The following is a 14,280-nucleotide window of genomic DNA, read 5'->3' as shown; positions in this document are numbered from 1 at the left end:
AGCTGTCAGAATGCAGGGCTACTTAGCTGAAATGTCAGCCATGGGTGGGGCAGGGGTTGGGCAGAAAGGCAACCGGAAGTCATCTGTCATCACCCCCATAACTGTATGATTGGCTGGTTGATTGATGGGTTGATGCCTGATGGTAGGACTGCACTGGGCTGGGGGGAGATGTCAACAGGTAGGAAGGGCCACCTATGTCTGTGACGCCTCTGGATCCCAGCTCTGAGAGTCTGACATTGTGTAAACCCCACTCAAAACTTCTAGAAGAAAACCCAGCTTCGCTGTTAAGACCATGGGCTTTGGTGTAGATAAACCTGCACTTATTAAGTGAGATGCTTCACGTAACATGGTTAGCAGTGTCCGGTGCAGGGTAAGCCCTGATTTATATTTTTAGTTTCATCCTTTTTTTTTTTTTTTTAAATCACTCCCAGCAAGGAGCATGCAGCCTATAGAATCTCTGGACTCAGATTACATTTCTTGACATGAGAGTTCCAGCAATGAGGAAGGCTTATTCTTATGGACATAGAGGGAAACCTCACATTCTTAAAGAATTTGAGGAAATTGGATTGTGATGAAATAAATTAAAAAAAAAAGAATTTGAGGAAGGGCAGCGCAGTGGGCAGTGGCATAGGCAGGCCAACCTAATAGAAATATTTATATTTTTGCCACAATCAACCTGTTCTTTTGCTACTTTAGCACTAGCCATAAATAGATTCACATAGCTGAGAATTAATATTTTTTCTGAGAAGAGATAAGAAAAAAGAAACTTAAATGGTTCTACCATGCATCATAATCTTTCACAAGTATAAAAGTACTCTTACTGATAAAAATTACTGGGATGTAGAAATTATTGACACGCTCAGGAAGTCTCTAAGAATTCTCCATTAGCTCTGAGTTTTTAAAAGTGACTTGTTTTGGTGCTATGTGCAAACTTTTTAATAGTCTTAGCAAACAGGAGCTCCTACTTAGTGGTGCAATGGGATTGGTGGTGACTCTGCAGTGCTAGGACGCAGGTTCAATCTCCAGCCCGGCATTGCCACAGATACGGCATAAAGTCACTTCTATCCCTGGTCTGGGAACTCCATAGGCTGCAGGGAGCCCCCCCCCCAAAAAAAAAAGAGTCTTAGCAAATCATTAAACCCTTAATTGTGGACCAGGCAATGTAATTTTAAGAGTTGGTGTTTAGTGACAGTGCTGCAACCTTCAAGAGGTTGTATATAATGCAGGCGTTTTGCATATTGCAAACCTGCTTCTCTCCTTTGGAAGGAGCATACACTTGTGACTGGTGGAATCAGAATGAATGCAGTTGTATTTTACTTGCTTCGTTGAGACCAGGCTGCTTTTTTAGGTCTACATGCTTCAAGCACCATGGGTCCAGCAGAAAAGGGAAGTTTTATCTCCTGCAGCTGCTCCCTTCTCCAGGGAAGGAAGAACAAAATCCAGGAAGAAGGGGACTTTTGTGTCACCAATTGAGGAGCTAGAAGTCTCATCTCATTCTTAAAAAGGCCTTTGCTTAGAGATGCAGCAGATGGGAAGGAAAGAGGGAGGTGGGGTAGACACTGGATCCCCGACTTCCCAGGGCCTTGGTTTGCCTCATTTCCACTGGTAAACTGTTCTCAATTCCTCCTACTCAACCACTTCTCAGAAGCCCCACTGGGTTCCAACACCTTGGTGTCCTCCCAAGGGATTGAAGTATAACAGAGCTTCATAGGTGAGAAGCTCTGTTATCATTTGGGACCTTTCAATAAGCTTCTCATACTGGGGCCAGAAAATTTCCAAAGCCTGTTCCCCCACTAGGTGGTTTGGGGTTCTCCGTCTCTGCTCTCCTTCCACCATGAATGACAGTAACAAAATACTTGTCAGAAATCCAATGATTAATTCAGAAGGGCCAAGAAAAGAGAGCCCTCGGAAAACAAAAGACCACCAAGAAGAAGGGTGGCTCTAAATACACGTCACTAAACTGGTAGATACGTATTCAGTCCAGTTTTCACAAGGGATCAATCGGAAGTCCAAACAGCATAAGGCAAGCTCGGAAGAGAGCTGATTCAGGTTTTTTCCTTAAAAGGATTAGTAGTTATAGTTTTCCCTTGTGGATTAAGAACTTGACTAGAATTAAGAATTTTCACTAGTCAGGAGAGTGGCCATTAATTATGATGGTAAGAAAGGCTAGTGTCACTTCCATTAACGACCTACCAGACTTCTGGCAACTATATTTAATGAAACCCTATGTAAATTGTTTTATTTCATAGTCAATAGTATATTAGGAGTATCTGATTAAAAGATAGGAACTCCTGAGCTGATGTACTGACCCCGGACCACAGCTGAAGGAATCACGGCTGCAGGTCAGACACCTGGAATGGGCACTTGAACAAAATCTTTACAAAGCATAGCAATTGAAGGCCATTTCTTTCAAGGCAGATAGGTCTAATCCCCAAGAACACCCAGATACATTAATGGATGTTTATAAATAGGACCTGCCGGCATCAAGAATACTCAGTCAAAATGGAGAGTGTATAAGAAAGTCAGAAAAGTATTCACCAACAACGTATGGATCATAAGCTTTACTTATCCAGAATTTTCATGTTTTTTTTTTTTTTTTTCCTGGAACCCTTCGTTTTCTAATTACGCTGAGAAAATAAATTTTACTGCTTATTTGCTGGTTTGGAGGACAGATTTGGAAATTGGTATACTGGCCAGGGCTTGTTTTTCTGGTGAGGTTTTCCTAATTGAAATGCGCCGGGAAAGTTGAGAAAAAAATCATTCCTTCACTTCTTGCAGAAGCAGAGAACAGGAGTCTTAGCAAATGATTAAACCTCTTAATTGTGGCTCGGGCAATGTAATTTTAAGAGCTGGCCCTAGAAGGCTGTTCGGCAACAGTGCTACAACTTATCTTTAATTGCTGTAGCCAACCAGAGTCCATTTCATTTCACACATTATCGTATTGGGCTCTTTGGCATTCTGAATAGTTGCTCGTTTCCTCCAAGGGTGATTTGAATTTAAAGATAGCAATTCGCGGAGAAAAGACATTAATTCTTTTTGTGAATAGAGTGATTCCACATCTTGGAACTCACGTTTATCAGCCCACTTCTCAGGAGGGTAGGAGAATCTGGCTGGGGACTTGGTGATGGGTTGTTCACTGATATCATGGGGGTAAAGTCAGGGTCAAGGGTCAAGGGTCAAGTACCTGGGTCCTCGATGGAAAGGTTCTTCATAAGCCACTGCACAATGTCAGTACCTGCAATGATAAAGTAATTTCAGCTGAAGACCTCATGGGTGTTTAACTTTGGGCCAGAAGAACTATGTTTACCCTAGAGGCTCCTACTTCCAATTAACACACACGTGAAGAGCTAGGTAGACTTGATGCTTTTCCATCCTAACCAACCCTTTCCATCCATTAATATGCTTCCATAGTCATAATCCCATTCTTTCCTCCCCAAATCCACTTCTGATTTTATGTCCACATTTCTAGAGTGATTCTGTAGGGGATGTGCTGAGAAGATACATAGTTTGATGACAGGCTAGGAATTTTCATCACTCCTGCCCCCCAGACCATTTCTGGAGAGAGGAGGCCTCTTTTAGCTCCTTCTCCTTACTAACAAGGCCTGCCCAATACAGATGTCTTCACAGGTTCCTGAAAACATTCTTCTCCTGACCTGGGCCCATCCTGAATAAATGAGACCCTGTGTCTTGGGAGAAACTTCTCTATGTTCATTAGAACTTCTGTCTTCTATCCCCTGGGCCACAGGTAGATTACATTTCTAGACTCTTCTGCAGTGGGGTGTGGCCTGAGTTCTGATGATGGTATGTGGGTGGAAATGCCATATGCCATTTCCAGACCCGGATCATAAAACTCCTATGTGACCCTCCATACCCCAGACCCTTTCATCCCTATCTGCTGGCTGAATGGGAAGAACTCCAAGGGCCTAGGGGAGGGTAGAGCCACAGTGTGGAATGAGCCTGGAGTTTTGAACAAATGTGAAAATTGATGCCTATTTTGGGCTCTGTCCTGATTGAAAAATAAACTTTGCCATATTGAGCCCCAGACATTTGAGAGTTATCTGTTTTTATTACCTTAACTAACGTAAAATCAGAAGAATCAGAAGGGACTTTTAAAGCTTCTCTATTCCAAGCCCACGCATGAGCTCCATTCATAACACCCTGGATGAGAACTGCTATAATTCCATTTAGAAAAACCCTAGTGCCTTGGAACTCACAAACGGCCTGCTAGCCAGCCTATCCCAGTTAAATCATCTTTGATTTCTCTGAACAGAAATTTACCCTTCTTTGACCTCCTCTCTTTGGTCTAAGTTTCGTCCCCTGATGGTAGAAAAATGAATTTAGGCTGTGAGACAGTCCTTCAGATATCTGGACAGTCCGCCAAATGTATTATCCATGTCATCCTCGAGTTTTCACCTCCAGGTGAAACCTGCCTGGATCCCTCATCCAGGTCTTCTCATGACATGATCTGGAGTCCCTCACCATTTTGGTCACGATTCTCTGAATATATTTGCTTCCCTTTGCCTCTCTTCGAAAACGTGGCACCTGGAACCCAAGTTCTTAGGGCAGCACAGTTCACGTGGGAGAGTAGAGGAGGCCAGTTTTCCGGAAGGATCTGAACTTCTGGGCAACCTCCCTTTGTCACCCCCAAATCTCTTTTTAAACCAGGGCGGATCTTTGAAGGTGGCTTTATCACCTCAGGCTGGAATGTTAGATGGAAAACAATCTGCAAAGGGCAACATTTCTAGACATGGTTTGGGGTTTGGTGTGAGGGGCAGAGTCTGCCAGCAGCTCTCCCAGATGGACTCCCAGCTGACTCCTGAGATGGGGAGCCAGCAAAGGGGTGGAACGAATGACTGCCCTTTTCCCGGAAGGAAGGTTGCTTGGAAATTAACCGGGGGACGGAAGTGAGGCCAGCACAGACCTGCGTGCCCAGACATTTTGCTTCTCGCCGGCTCTCCGGAAGGTGTATGAACCCTGCCTGCAAAGTAGACTCTCCTACTGTTCCAGCGCTTCCTCCAGGACAAGCCCCCATGGACATGGCCCTGCAAAATCCCTGCACTGCAACCTCAAAAGCAAGATCACTAAGCGTTTCTCCACTCCTGCACCTGGATGGCATCTGTGAACTAAACTTTGGATCAAAAACACTACTATTCATTCACGTTCTTTGAGAGAAAAGGAAGAGAGAGAGAGTGTGTGTGTGTCCACTTCCTCCAAATTATACAAGTTCAACATTTGTCCTAGGAAATGAAGAACAAAGCAGAAATCAAATAAGAACTGTAATCCCACGTTGGGGGTTGGGGTGGGGGGAGAGACTCTAACCTGTTTTTCCCTCAAAAGAAAAATAGTCCTTTTTTTTTGTGGGTTGCCTAGAAACGGAGAGGTTTCCAGCATCAGCAACAGCTCCCCCCGGGGCAGGAGGATTATCTTTCTGCTGAGCTTGCTGAACCATTATTTATCACCTGCCAAGATTGATTACTCACCCTGGGACAATGACAGCCCTTCCTTTCCCCTGTTAATTACTGTCATCATTAATATCCATGTCACTAATTAGTATTCATTCACATTGAAACTCCTTCCTTGCTATCATATCCGCTCCCCCCTCCATCCCACCCCAGCCTGTGGCACTGTTGTCTGGGTTTCTACTCCCCTTTGGATTTCTGTACTCATGTCCGGCCCAATTGTTCTCCCCAGTCCAGCAGGTTCCGGTTTGCATTCACAGAGCTGAAGGATCACATGTAAGCACTTTTTTTTTTTTTTTTTGGTAAAGAAAGGAAAGTCACAAAAACCCCTTGCCTTCTCCCCTAGCACTGTGGGGACCACAGACCTGGGTTTCTTGTCGCTGGTGCAGCCACCATGACAGTCACTGTCTCATCTGGGGACTTGTGTGACTGTCCTCCAGCCCCAGGGGGGCTGAGCTGCCGCCCCTGGCCATCCTGGGCCACTGCCCTCAGTCTGTAGCATCAGCCACCCCGCTGCCATCCCTGACGTGCGTGGGCACTGCTTGGTGGATCCGAGCACACACAAGGATGCTCGGGGCTGCGGACAGTCTCGTGTCCGTGGGCCTGCGGTATTTTAGGCTTCCTCAGACTAACTCAGGAGGGGCTGGCCTCCAGCATGGCAGGCAGTGAACCACTGCATGTTCAGCTCCAGGAACAGGTGAGGAGGGGAAATCTGGCATAATATGATGCCCTTTAAGAGATCGCCAGTGATTCCACTCTAGAATCAGGGCAGTACAGTCTAAATCACCAACAGGAGAAAGCATTTTCATCCTCCTCTCTTTTCTCTTTCCTTTCTCCCTTCTCTCATTCATTCTTTCCTTCTTATTCTTTCTTTCTTATTCTTTTCCTTTCTTCCTTCTCCCACTCATTCTTTCCTTCTTATTCTAATACGGATTTGTAGCAGATTATTTTTCTGTCCTATCTAAAATTGACTGTTGCCTTTTGTTACTGCTATTGGAGTCTGGTTCTTATCTTTGCCAAGCCGCCTTGCCTGCCAAGGACTTAAAGCCAATAGAAAAAACATTAGACACAAGGGCAGGACAGCCATACTTTATTCCCAAAGATCCTAAAACATTGGGCTGAGAGTTTTCTTTCTGAGGCTAATTTATCAACATATATTCCAGAGATATCCATGAACTACACCAGAGGGCACCTGAAACACTTCTTCACAACCTGCGTGGATTGTTAGTATAGGTAATTATATATTTATCATATGCAGGTGTGCTTTATGTTTCTATATGTGTTGTGTGCCTGTATTTTGATATATCACATATGTGTACATAATTGTGTGTACTGGAAGGGTATTTGGACACAACTTGGATATGCAGTACATAAATTATGGCTCACCCACCCAATAAATATTTATTAAACACCTTCGTATTAAGTGAAAAAGCACATTGAGAACAGCGAATACTATATAATGACATTGTTATAATCGAAAACACATATTTACATTTGTATTCTATTATTTATATATTATAGATATGGACAGATATGGAGAGAGGTCTGGAAGTATAGTTAAACAGTTAACTTTAGGTTATCTTGAGAGGGGGAAAGTCAAATTATGGGACATGTCTATTCTTTCTTTCTAGCTTTCTTTCTTTCCTTTTTTTTTTTTTTTTTTTTTTGCTTTTTTAGGGCTGAACTTGTGGCATATGGAGGTTCCCAGGCTAGGGGTCGAAGCGGAGCTGCAGCTGCCAGCCCAGGCCACAGCCACAGCGATGCCAGATCCCAGCCGAATCTTTGACCTACACCACAGCTCACGGCAACGCCGGATCCTTAACCCACTGAGAAGGCCAGGGATCGAACCTGCGTCCTCATGGATACTAGTCAGATTCATTTCTGCTGAGCCACGACAGGAACTCCGGGACATGTCTATTTTTTACATCTCCTTATCACGTGGTGTTCGTGGAACATTAACATATTACTTTTGCATTAGGAAAAAGGCTTTATGTGTTAAAGAGCAGAGGGAAGAATCAACCTCTGAGACCAGAGAGAGGAGAGGACAGGGCTGCGGACAAATGGCGAGGCCGTGTAGTCAGCAGGAGTCTTCCTCATGAGCCTCAAACCACTCTCTCTGGCCATCTGGCCGGTGCTAAGCCTCAGAGTGGCCTTCTATAGACTCTAGAGGGGCTGGACAACAGTGACACCTGGCGCCCCTCCCTCGGGTCTGTTTGCTTATTTACTCGGTAAGTCTCGAGTGAGACTCAGTGACCTCTTCCTGCTAACTCCCCAGGCTGTGCTAACTCTAGATCAATATAAACTGGATTTGAGTAAGCAGGGGAGACCTTCCAAGATTTTCTTTTGCCACAACCACAGCAACGTGGGTCCGAGCCACATCTGTGACGTACGCTGCAGCTTGTGGCAACGCTAGATCCTTAACCTGCCGAGTGAGGTCAAGGAGTGAACCCACATCCTCATGGATCCTCATGGATCCTCATGGATTCTTAACCCGAGGAGCCACAATGGAAATGCCAAGATCTTCCAAGATTTTAAGGAGTTCGCTTTCTGGTTTGGGAGAGATCTTTATTATAAAACCTCCCTGAAGGTCTAGCAGGTTAAGGGTCTGGCATGGTCATTGTTCTGGCTTGGATCACTACTGTGGCATGGGTTTGCTCCCTGCCCTTGGAATTTCTGCAGGCAGCAGGTGAGGACAAAAAAAAGTGGTCTTTTCTGGGCTTGAGGTATTTTAAGCTCTCCTAAAGAATTAGGGATACTTGGAACTTCTTTGGAAATAAGTCAGAACCTGAGCAGGTCCTAGTATGAAACACTTCGTTCATTTTCTCCACAGCTTTGAATCAAACTGAGCCCAAATTAGATAATGCACACTTGAGAAAAGACTGGTTCCAGTCACCTGCAAATTTCAAGTTACCTGCAACTTGATAGCTTATATATCCCACTACTGAAGCAATTGATAACTTACTCATCAGTCCTCACCACTGGGGAAAAGACACTTTGATTTGAGAAAACTGTTTCTGGAGACCAATCAAAGACAAGGTGGTTCCTGTTGTGAGTGAGCTCCCAGTGCCCCGCAGACCAGGCTTTGACTCCATCCTCCACTGGGTTTTCACAGGCCTGCCAAGGTCTCAGCTGCACCAGTGTGTGGAGAGGGTAGCTTTGTGCCACCTCATCACGCATGTAGGTGCTTTGTGCAGGCCAATGCCCATCAAGAAGGATGATATTCCCAAGTGCCCACTGTGCACTAGGCTGAGCTGGACAACTAACCCTGTTGTCTACACATCATCTTGACAATAATTATGTAAAATACAGTAACTATTATACCCATTTTCAACATGAGGCCCAGAGAGGTCCCTAGTCACATATGAGTACCTAACAGAGCCCATCTCACATCAAATATTATTTCCACTATGCCATTCTGCCCCTCTGAGCGACTTTCCAAGTTGGGAGACAGAAGCATAATTGGAAAAGTTATTTTCTGTACTCAACTTCTTTCCTGAAGCAGAGACACTGATTTGGTGATAATAATAATTACTGTTAGCTATTGAGCTAATAATTTATTGAACATCCTTCTGTTTCTTTCTTTCTCTCTTTTTTTTTTTTGGTCTTTTTAGGGCCGCACTCGCGGCATATGGAGGTTCCCAGGCTAGGGGTCGAATCGGGGCTGTAGCTGCCAGCCTACACCACAGCCACAGCAACGCCAGATCCAAGCCGCCTCTGCGACCTATACCACAGTTCCATGGCAACACCAGATCCTTAACCCACTGGACAAAGCCAGGGATCGAACCTGCGTCCTCATGGATACTAGTCAGATTCGTTTCTGCCAAGCCACGGCAGGAACTCTCCTATCAAGCACTTTCTCTATCCCAAGCTTTGGAATGACTCTTATAAAAACACTATGGTGTAAATACATTTTGCAGATGAAATGAAGGACACTCAAAGTAGGGCAGTTTTTGCAGTTTTAGATCTTCCTCTTAGGTCTGAGTTAAAAAAAACAGTAAAACGTGCAATAGTTAGCTCACAGAAAAATATTAAGCTGGGCTTTGTGGAGGTGGACACAATGACCAGCTGGCAGTAAAACAGAGGAATACAGGCGGGGGAAACAGTGTGATTAAAAAGCCTAGTGGCGTTTTTGAGAGATAGTGTTTAGTCAATAGGCTCGACTTTTTCCAAGGAAAACGGCGATGGACTCTTGCTTACCAAGCAAGCAGGTGAAACAACAAAGCACATGGTTTACGAAAACAGGCTGACCTGGGTTCAACTCACGGTATGTCATTCACACATCATGTGCCCTTGGGCTGACCCCTTAACCTCCACCCACTCCAATCTCCATCTTCATGGGTCACCTGGGGGAAACCCGGCCTCCTTCCAGCAGAAAACAGGATCATGTATGCAACGCCCTCTCCAAACGCCTGGCCCTTGGTTTTGCTGAAATGGCCTCTTTAATATGAGGTCACCTACCTGCCCTGTGCCCTCATTTCCTCATCCGAAAAGGAGGACAACAATAAGAAGACCCTGCGGCTTAGGCTCTGGGGTTAAAGGGGATGCTGTATGTGCAGCGCCAGTGCAGTGCCGGTATGTAATAAGCATAACACATGTGAGCCACAGAGAGTCTGTCTTTTAAACCCAGATTGGAGCCACGTGTCCCACTAATCATCGGCGTGGCTCGGAGAAGCAGCAGGAACTGGGAGTTACTATTTGCCGCCTTTTCATTTCAGGTCTTAGAGAATCTCAGGTCTTCTGATGCTTTTAGGAAGGGATTTATGGATGGATAGTTTGTTGGACAGAAGGAGAAACAAAAGAGGGAGGTACAGGAGTTCCCGTGCGGCTCAGCCAGTTAAGGATCCAGCAATGTCACTGCAGTGGCTTGGGTCGCTGCCGTGGTGTGGGTTTGATCCCTGGCCTGGGAACTTTCGTGTGCCATGAGCATGGCCAAAAAAAAAAAAAAAAAAAAAGAGGGCTTTGCTGCAGGCAAATTTAAGGAGGCTGACAGGGCCTCACAGAGGGGTAAGACCTCCTGGCCTGGTAGCTTTTGTGGCCTTGCTCCTCCGGAAGACATTTTCCGAGAAGTGAGGACCTTCCTCCCTTCGGGGCACTTATCTCGGTTTGGAACTAGATGTCCACCACGTGACGAACTGGTCTATGTCTGCCTCCCCTTCTGGGTGAGTTTCCCAGGACAGTTTAACAAAGTACCACCAACTGAGCCACTTCAACCACAGAAATTTACTATCTCTCAGTTCTGAGATGGGAAGTCCAAGGTCCAGGTGTGGGCAGGGTTGGTTCATCTGAGGGCTGTGGGGAGAAGCTGTTCCAGCTCCCCCAACACACACACACTTCTGGTGCTTTGCTGGCAGCCCTCGGTGTTCCTTGTCCAGTAGGAGCGTCACCTGACCTCCGCCTTCACCTTCGCGGGGCGTCCTCCCCGCACGCGTGCCTCTGTGCCCACCTTCTCTTTTTCACAAGGACATGGGTCAGGTTGGATCAGGGCCTGCCCTAAACTAGTTCACCTTAACTCATTACACGTGCAACAAACTTGCGCCCAAACAAGGTCACAGTCTGAAGCACTGGAGGTTCGATTACAACATATACATTTGGCAGATGGCAAAATTCAACCCATAACCCAAGGTCTGAGAGAGCAAGGCTCTGTTATGCTGTTTTATCTCTGGCACCAAGCAAAGACCTGGCATAAAGCTGGGAGTTAATAAATGCTCATTGATCAATAGTTACATTCAAATGGGCATTGTACAATACATGGCTACTCATAGGCACATATTCTTTACATTTAAAATATTTTTCTCAGAGTTCCCTGCATGGCTCAGCAGTTAATGAACCTGACTAGGTCCATGAGGATGTGGGTTCAATCCCTGGCCTCCCTCTGTGGGTCAAGGATCCAGCGTTTCCGTGAGCTGTGGTGTAGATCACAGACGCGGCTTGGATCCTGCATTGCTGTGGCTGTGGTGTAGGCTGGCAGCTGCAGCTCTGATTTGACCCCGAGCCTGGGAACTTCCATATGTCATGGGTGCGGCTCTAAAAAAGCAACATATATAAAAATTGAGAAAAATTATATATATACATATATAAGTGTGTGTGTGTGTAGATATATAAAATTTGAGAAATTTTTACACATGTATTTGTATATATATGTATATAATTGTGGCCCATGGAAACTTCATCACAGACCAGCACCAACCTTGGTTGGGCATTCTGCAGCCAAGGTGGAAAGTTTCAGGATTTTTCATCCATTGACATTTTCTTTCAAAAACCACATCTCTTCTTACAAAAAGAAATCTCAACAAACAAATGCTTTAAAAAAAATCATTAGGCAAAGAGAAAAACAACACGGATGTACTGAATAGCACAGGGAACTATATTCAATATCTTGTAACAAATTAGAAGGGGAAAGAATTTTAAAAAAATAATACAGCTATGTATATACATATATGTATAATCAAATCACTCTGCTGTATACCTGACACTAACGCAATATTGCAAATCAACTGTACTTTAATAAAAAATGAAACAAAAAGTCAAACAGAGCCCCCCCCAACCCCACTGGGCAGCATAGTGAACTGCCTCCTCCTCCTCATTCAACGCTGGCTGTCGCCTGAAGAGCATAGTGAGTGGCGGGAAAGAAAGGTGGGGTCTTCAACTCTCTTCTTGGGGCTGAAAGACACGATCCCCCTCCTCCCTCTTGCCTGTCTCTGCCCCTGGCCCCCGCTAGCTCCCAGGCTGCAGAGTTCACGCACGCTGCCTGTAACCGGCTTTGATGCAGCACGGTTCTCCCTTTTGAACAGGAGGCTTTTGTGTCAGTCTGACTTGAACGGGTTAGAGCAATTAAATCTAGACACACAGACTATGAATTTGAACCTGGTGATACCCAAGCATCACCACCTTATCCAGACCTAAAGCAGGGCCCACGGGGACCACCTCCCTGGGTTCTTCTTCTAGGCCAGGCACATGGGCCGGCTGGCCTTCACGGGCATGTGGCAACTGCGCCCCTCGGCGACCCATAGCCCACACAGCAGGAATGACAGCCAGCAGAGGAGGACAGGAACCCCTGGTGGGCCTTCTCCCGCCAGCCCCACCCCTGCTCAGACTATGCTTCCCTGCTTCCCTGTGCATTATGAAAAATAATAGGGGGCAGGGGACCAGGCGAGGTTATTACCAACTCATAAATCAACCGGAGGCTCTGAGGGTTGTGGCTAGGTGTCTGAAATGGGTTCCCCTGGTTTGTTATCACACCCAGGCCCCCACGATTGATTCATAACCTCATAACCCTCCTGCGTCCGAATCCCAAGTCTTCTATCCAATTGTCAGCCGCCGAGTACATGATTTGCAAGAGGATGCGGGCGGCAGCAGACGTGGGGGTGGAGGAGAGATTAGTTTTGTCAATCAAAAGCGTCCAGGGCGAGGAGGAGCACACCCGGGATTTAGCTCCACAATCAGCTTATTAAAGGGAAGGCTGAATGCGGCCTCGCTGAGAGGCCTCGGTGCCGGCAGAAGATCTTGGTCACCGCGGGTGTCGCCTCTGTGTCCTGAGGGTGGCTGCCACCATGACGGCCTTCCACTCAATCTGAAGGCAGCGGTAAAAGACGAATGAGCAGATCTGCGGCTTCAAGAAAGACATGAGCTAATGCCAGGTGTTCAGCAGAGCCTTGTACATGTTTTGAAGGCTGCCGAGCCTTTCCTGGAGGCCTGGAGGGGACCCATGGCTGGGAGGTGTCAGGGGCTTCACTGCCTTCCAGTGTTGTCTAATGGGCATCTCATTTGTGCAAATGTGAACCCAAAATGCGGTTTGTGAACATTTATATTTAAATTAACCCGAGGGGCTAAGGCTTTCTGGAGGGGAGCAAGAGAGGTAGCCTTTATGATGCCCAGGTCTGCAGGCTGCAGTCACGTCACTTGGAATCGGATCCGTCTAACCCACTGTCAGGGAATAATGCTGATGCTCCGAGAGCATGCTTTAAGGCCTAAGTCTGGAAAGCGCGCTGGATCCCTGCCACCAGCTTGGGATGGGCAGGGTCTGCACGGCGGGGAGTGTGAGCAGCCCAGGTTCCAAGCAGAGCCTGGGCCACACAGGCGCTTGGGCCAAGACTTGATAGGTGTTGTCCTCGTGTCAGCCGCAGCGCCCCGGAGCTCTGGCTTGGTGGGACACTCTTGGTGTCTGTACTCAGACAGACCCGGGTTCAACTCCTGGTTCTGCAACTTGCTAGTTCATTGCTTTGGAAGGGTTACTCAACCAGCCTGAGACGTGGTTGACCGATGTGCAGAATGGGTCACTCACGGAATCTTCCTCAGACTGTGTTCTGAGTGTATAAGTGAGGAAGGGGAGTTAGACACTCAGTAGTCCTGGGTACCAGCTGGGATGCTGCTCGATGGGTTAGTCTGGTTTCTTTCCACTCGCGGAGGCACACCTCCCTCTGCGCGGAGTGGCGTCTGGCTTAGAGCTGATCTCCTGGACAGAGAGCCTCAGGTGGAGGTCAGGCCTTTCTCCAGGCTCCTCCCCAGGCCTGTGCTGCAGGCCTCGTGGACCTGGACTAGACATTGCAGAGCTGGTCCTAGCTTTGCTCTGTCAAGCTTCTCTGTTTCTTTCAGATAAAAGCGCCCATCCCTTCAAAAACTTGTCCGGGGCTTTCTCTATCAGCAGAGGATTGACTCCCAGTTTAATTCCTGAGGCAAAACATCAGAAGAAGCCCAAGCAACCCCGTGATCTCTTCTTCTCCCTCCCAGCTGCAGTTGAGTCTCCCACAGGAGTGGCCAGGCAGGCAGCCTGCATCTGAATCGGTGCTGTGTGACCTTCCTACCAGCTCTGCGACCTTGGGGG

General features: G+C 46.7%; 1 protein-coding gene across 5 annotated transcripts in view; it reads right to left on the bottom strand.

The window, feature by feature from the left end:
* RGS6 (regulator of G protein signaling 6) overlaps positions 1-14,280 on the bottom strand; it is a 560,209-nt gene that overhangs the window by 96,093 nt on the left and 449,836 nt on the right. For all 5 annotated transcript variants that reach the window (XM_047795885.1, XM_047795886.1, XM_047795883.1 and 2 more), the window contains exon 4: positions 3,185-3,235. In XM_047795885.1, the coding sequence (XP_047651841.1) occupies positions 3,185-3,235 (51 nt within the window). The remainder of the gene's footprint in view (positions 1-3,184; positions 3,236-14,280) is intronic.

This window comes from Phacochoerus africanus, chromosome 9 (assembly GCF_016906955.1).
Source record: "Phacochoerus africanus isolate WHEZ1 chromosome 9, ROS_Pafr_v1, whole genome shotgun sequence".
Taxonomy (NCBI): domain Eukaryota; kingdom Metazoa; phylum Chordata; class Mammalia; order Artiodactyla; family Suidae; genus Phacochoerus; species Phacochoerus africanus.
This window is presented reverse-complemented; position numbering and strand designations above follow the sequence as displayed.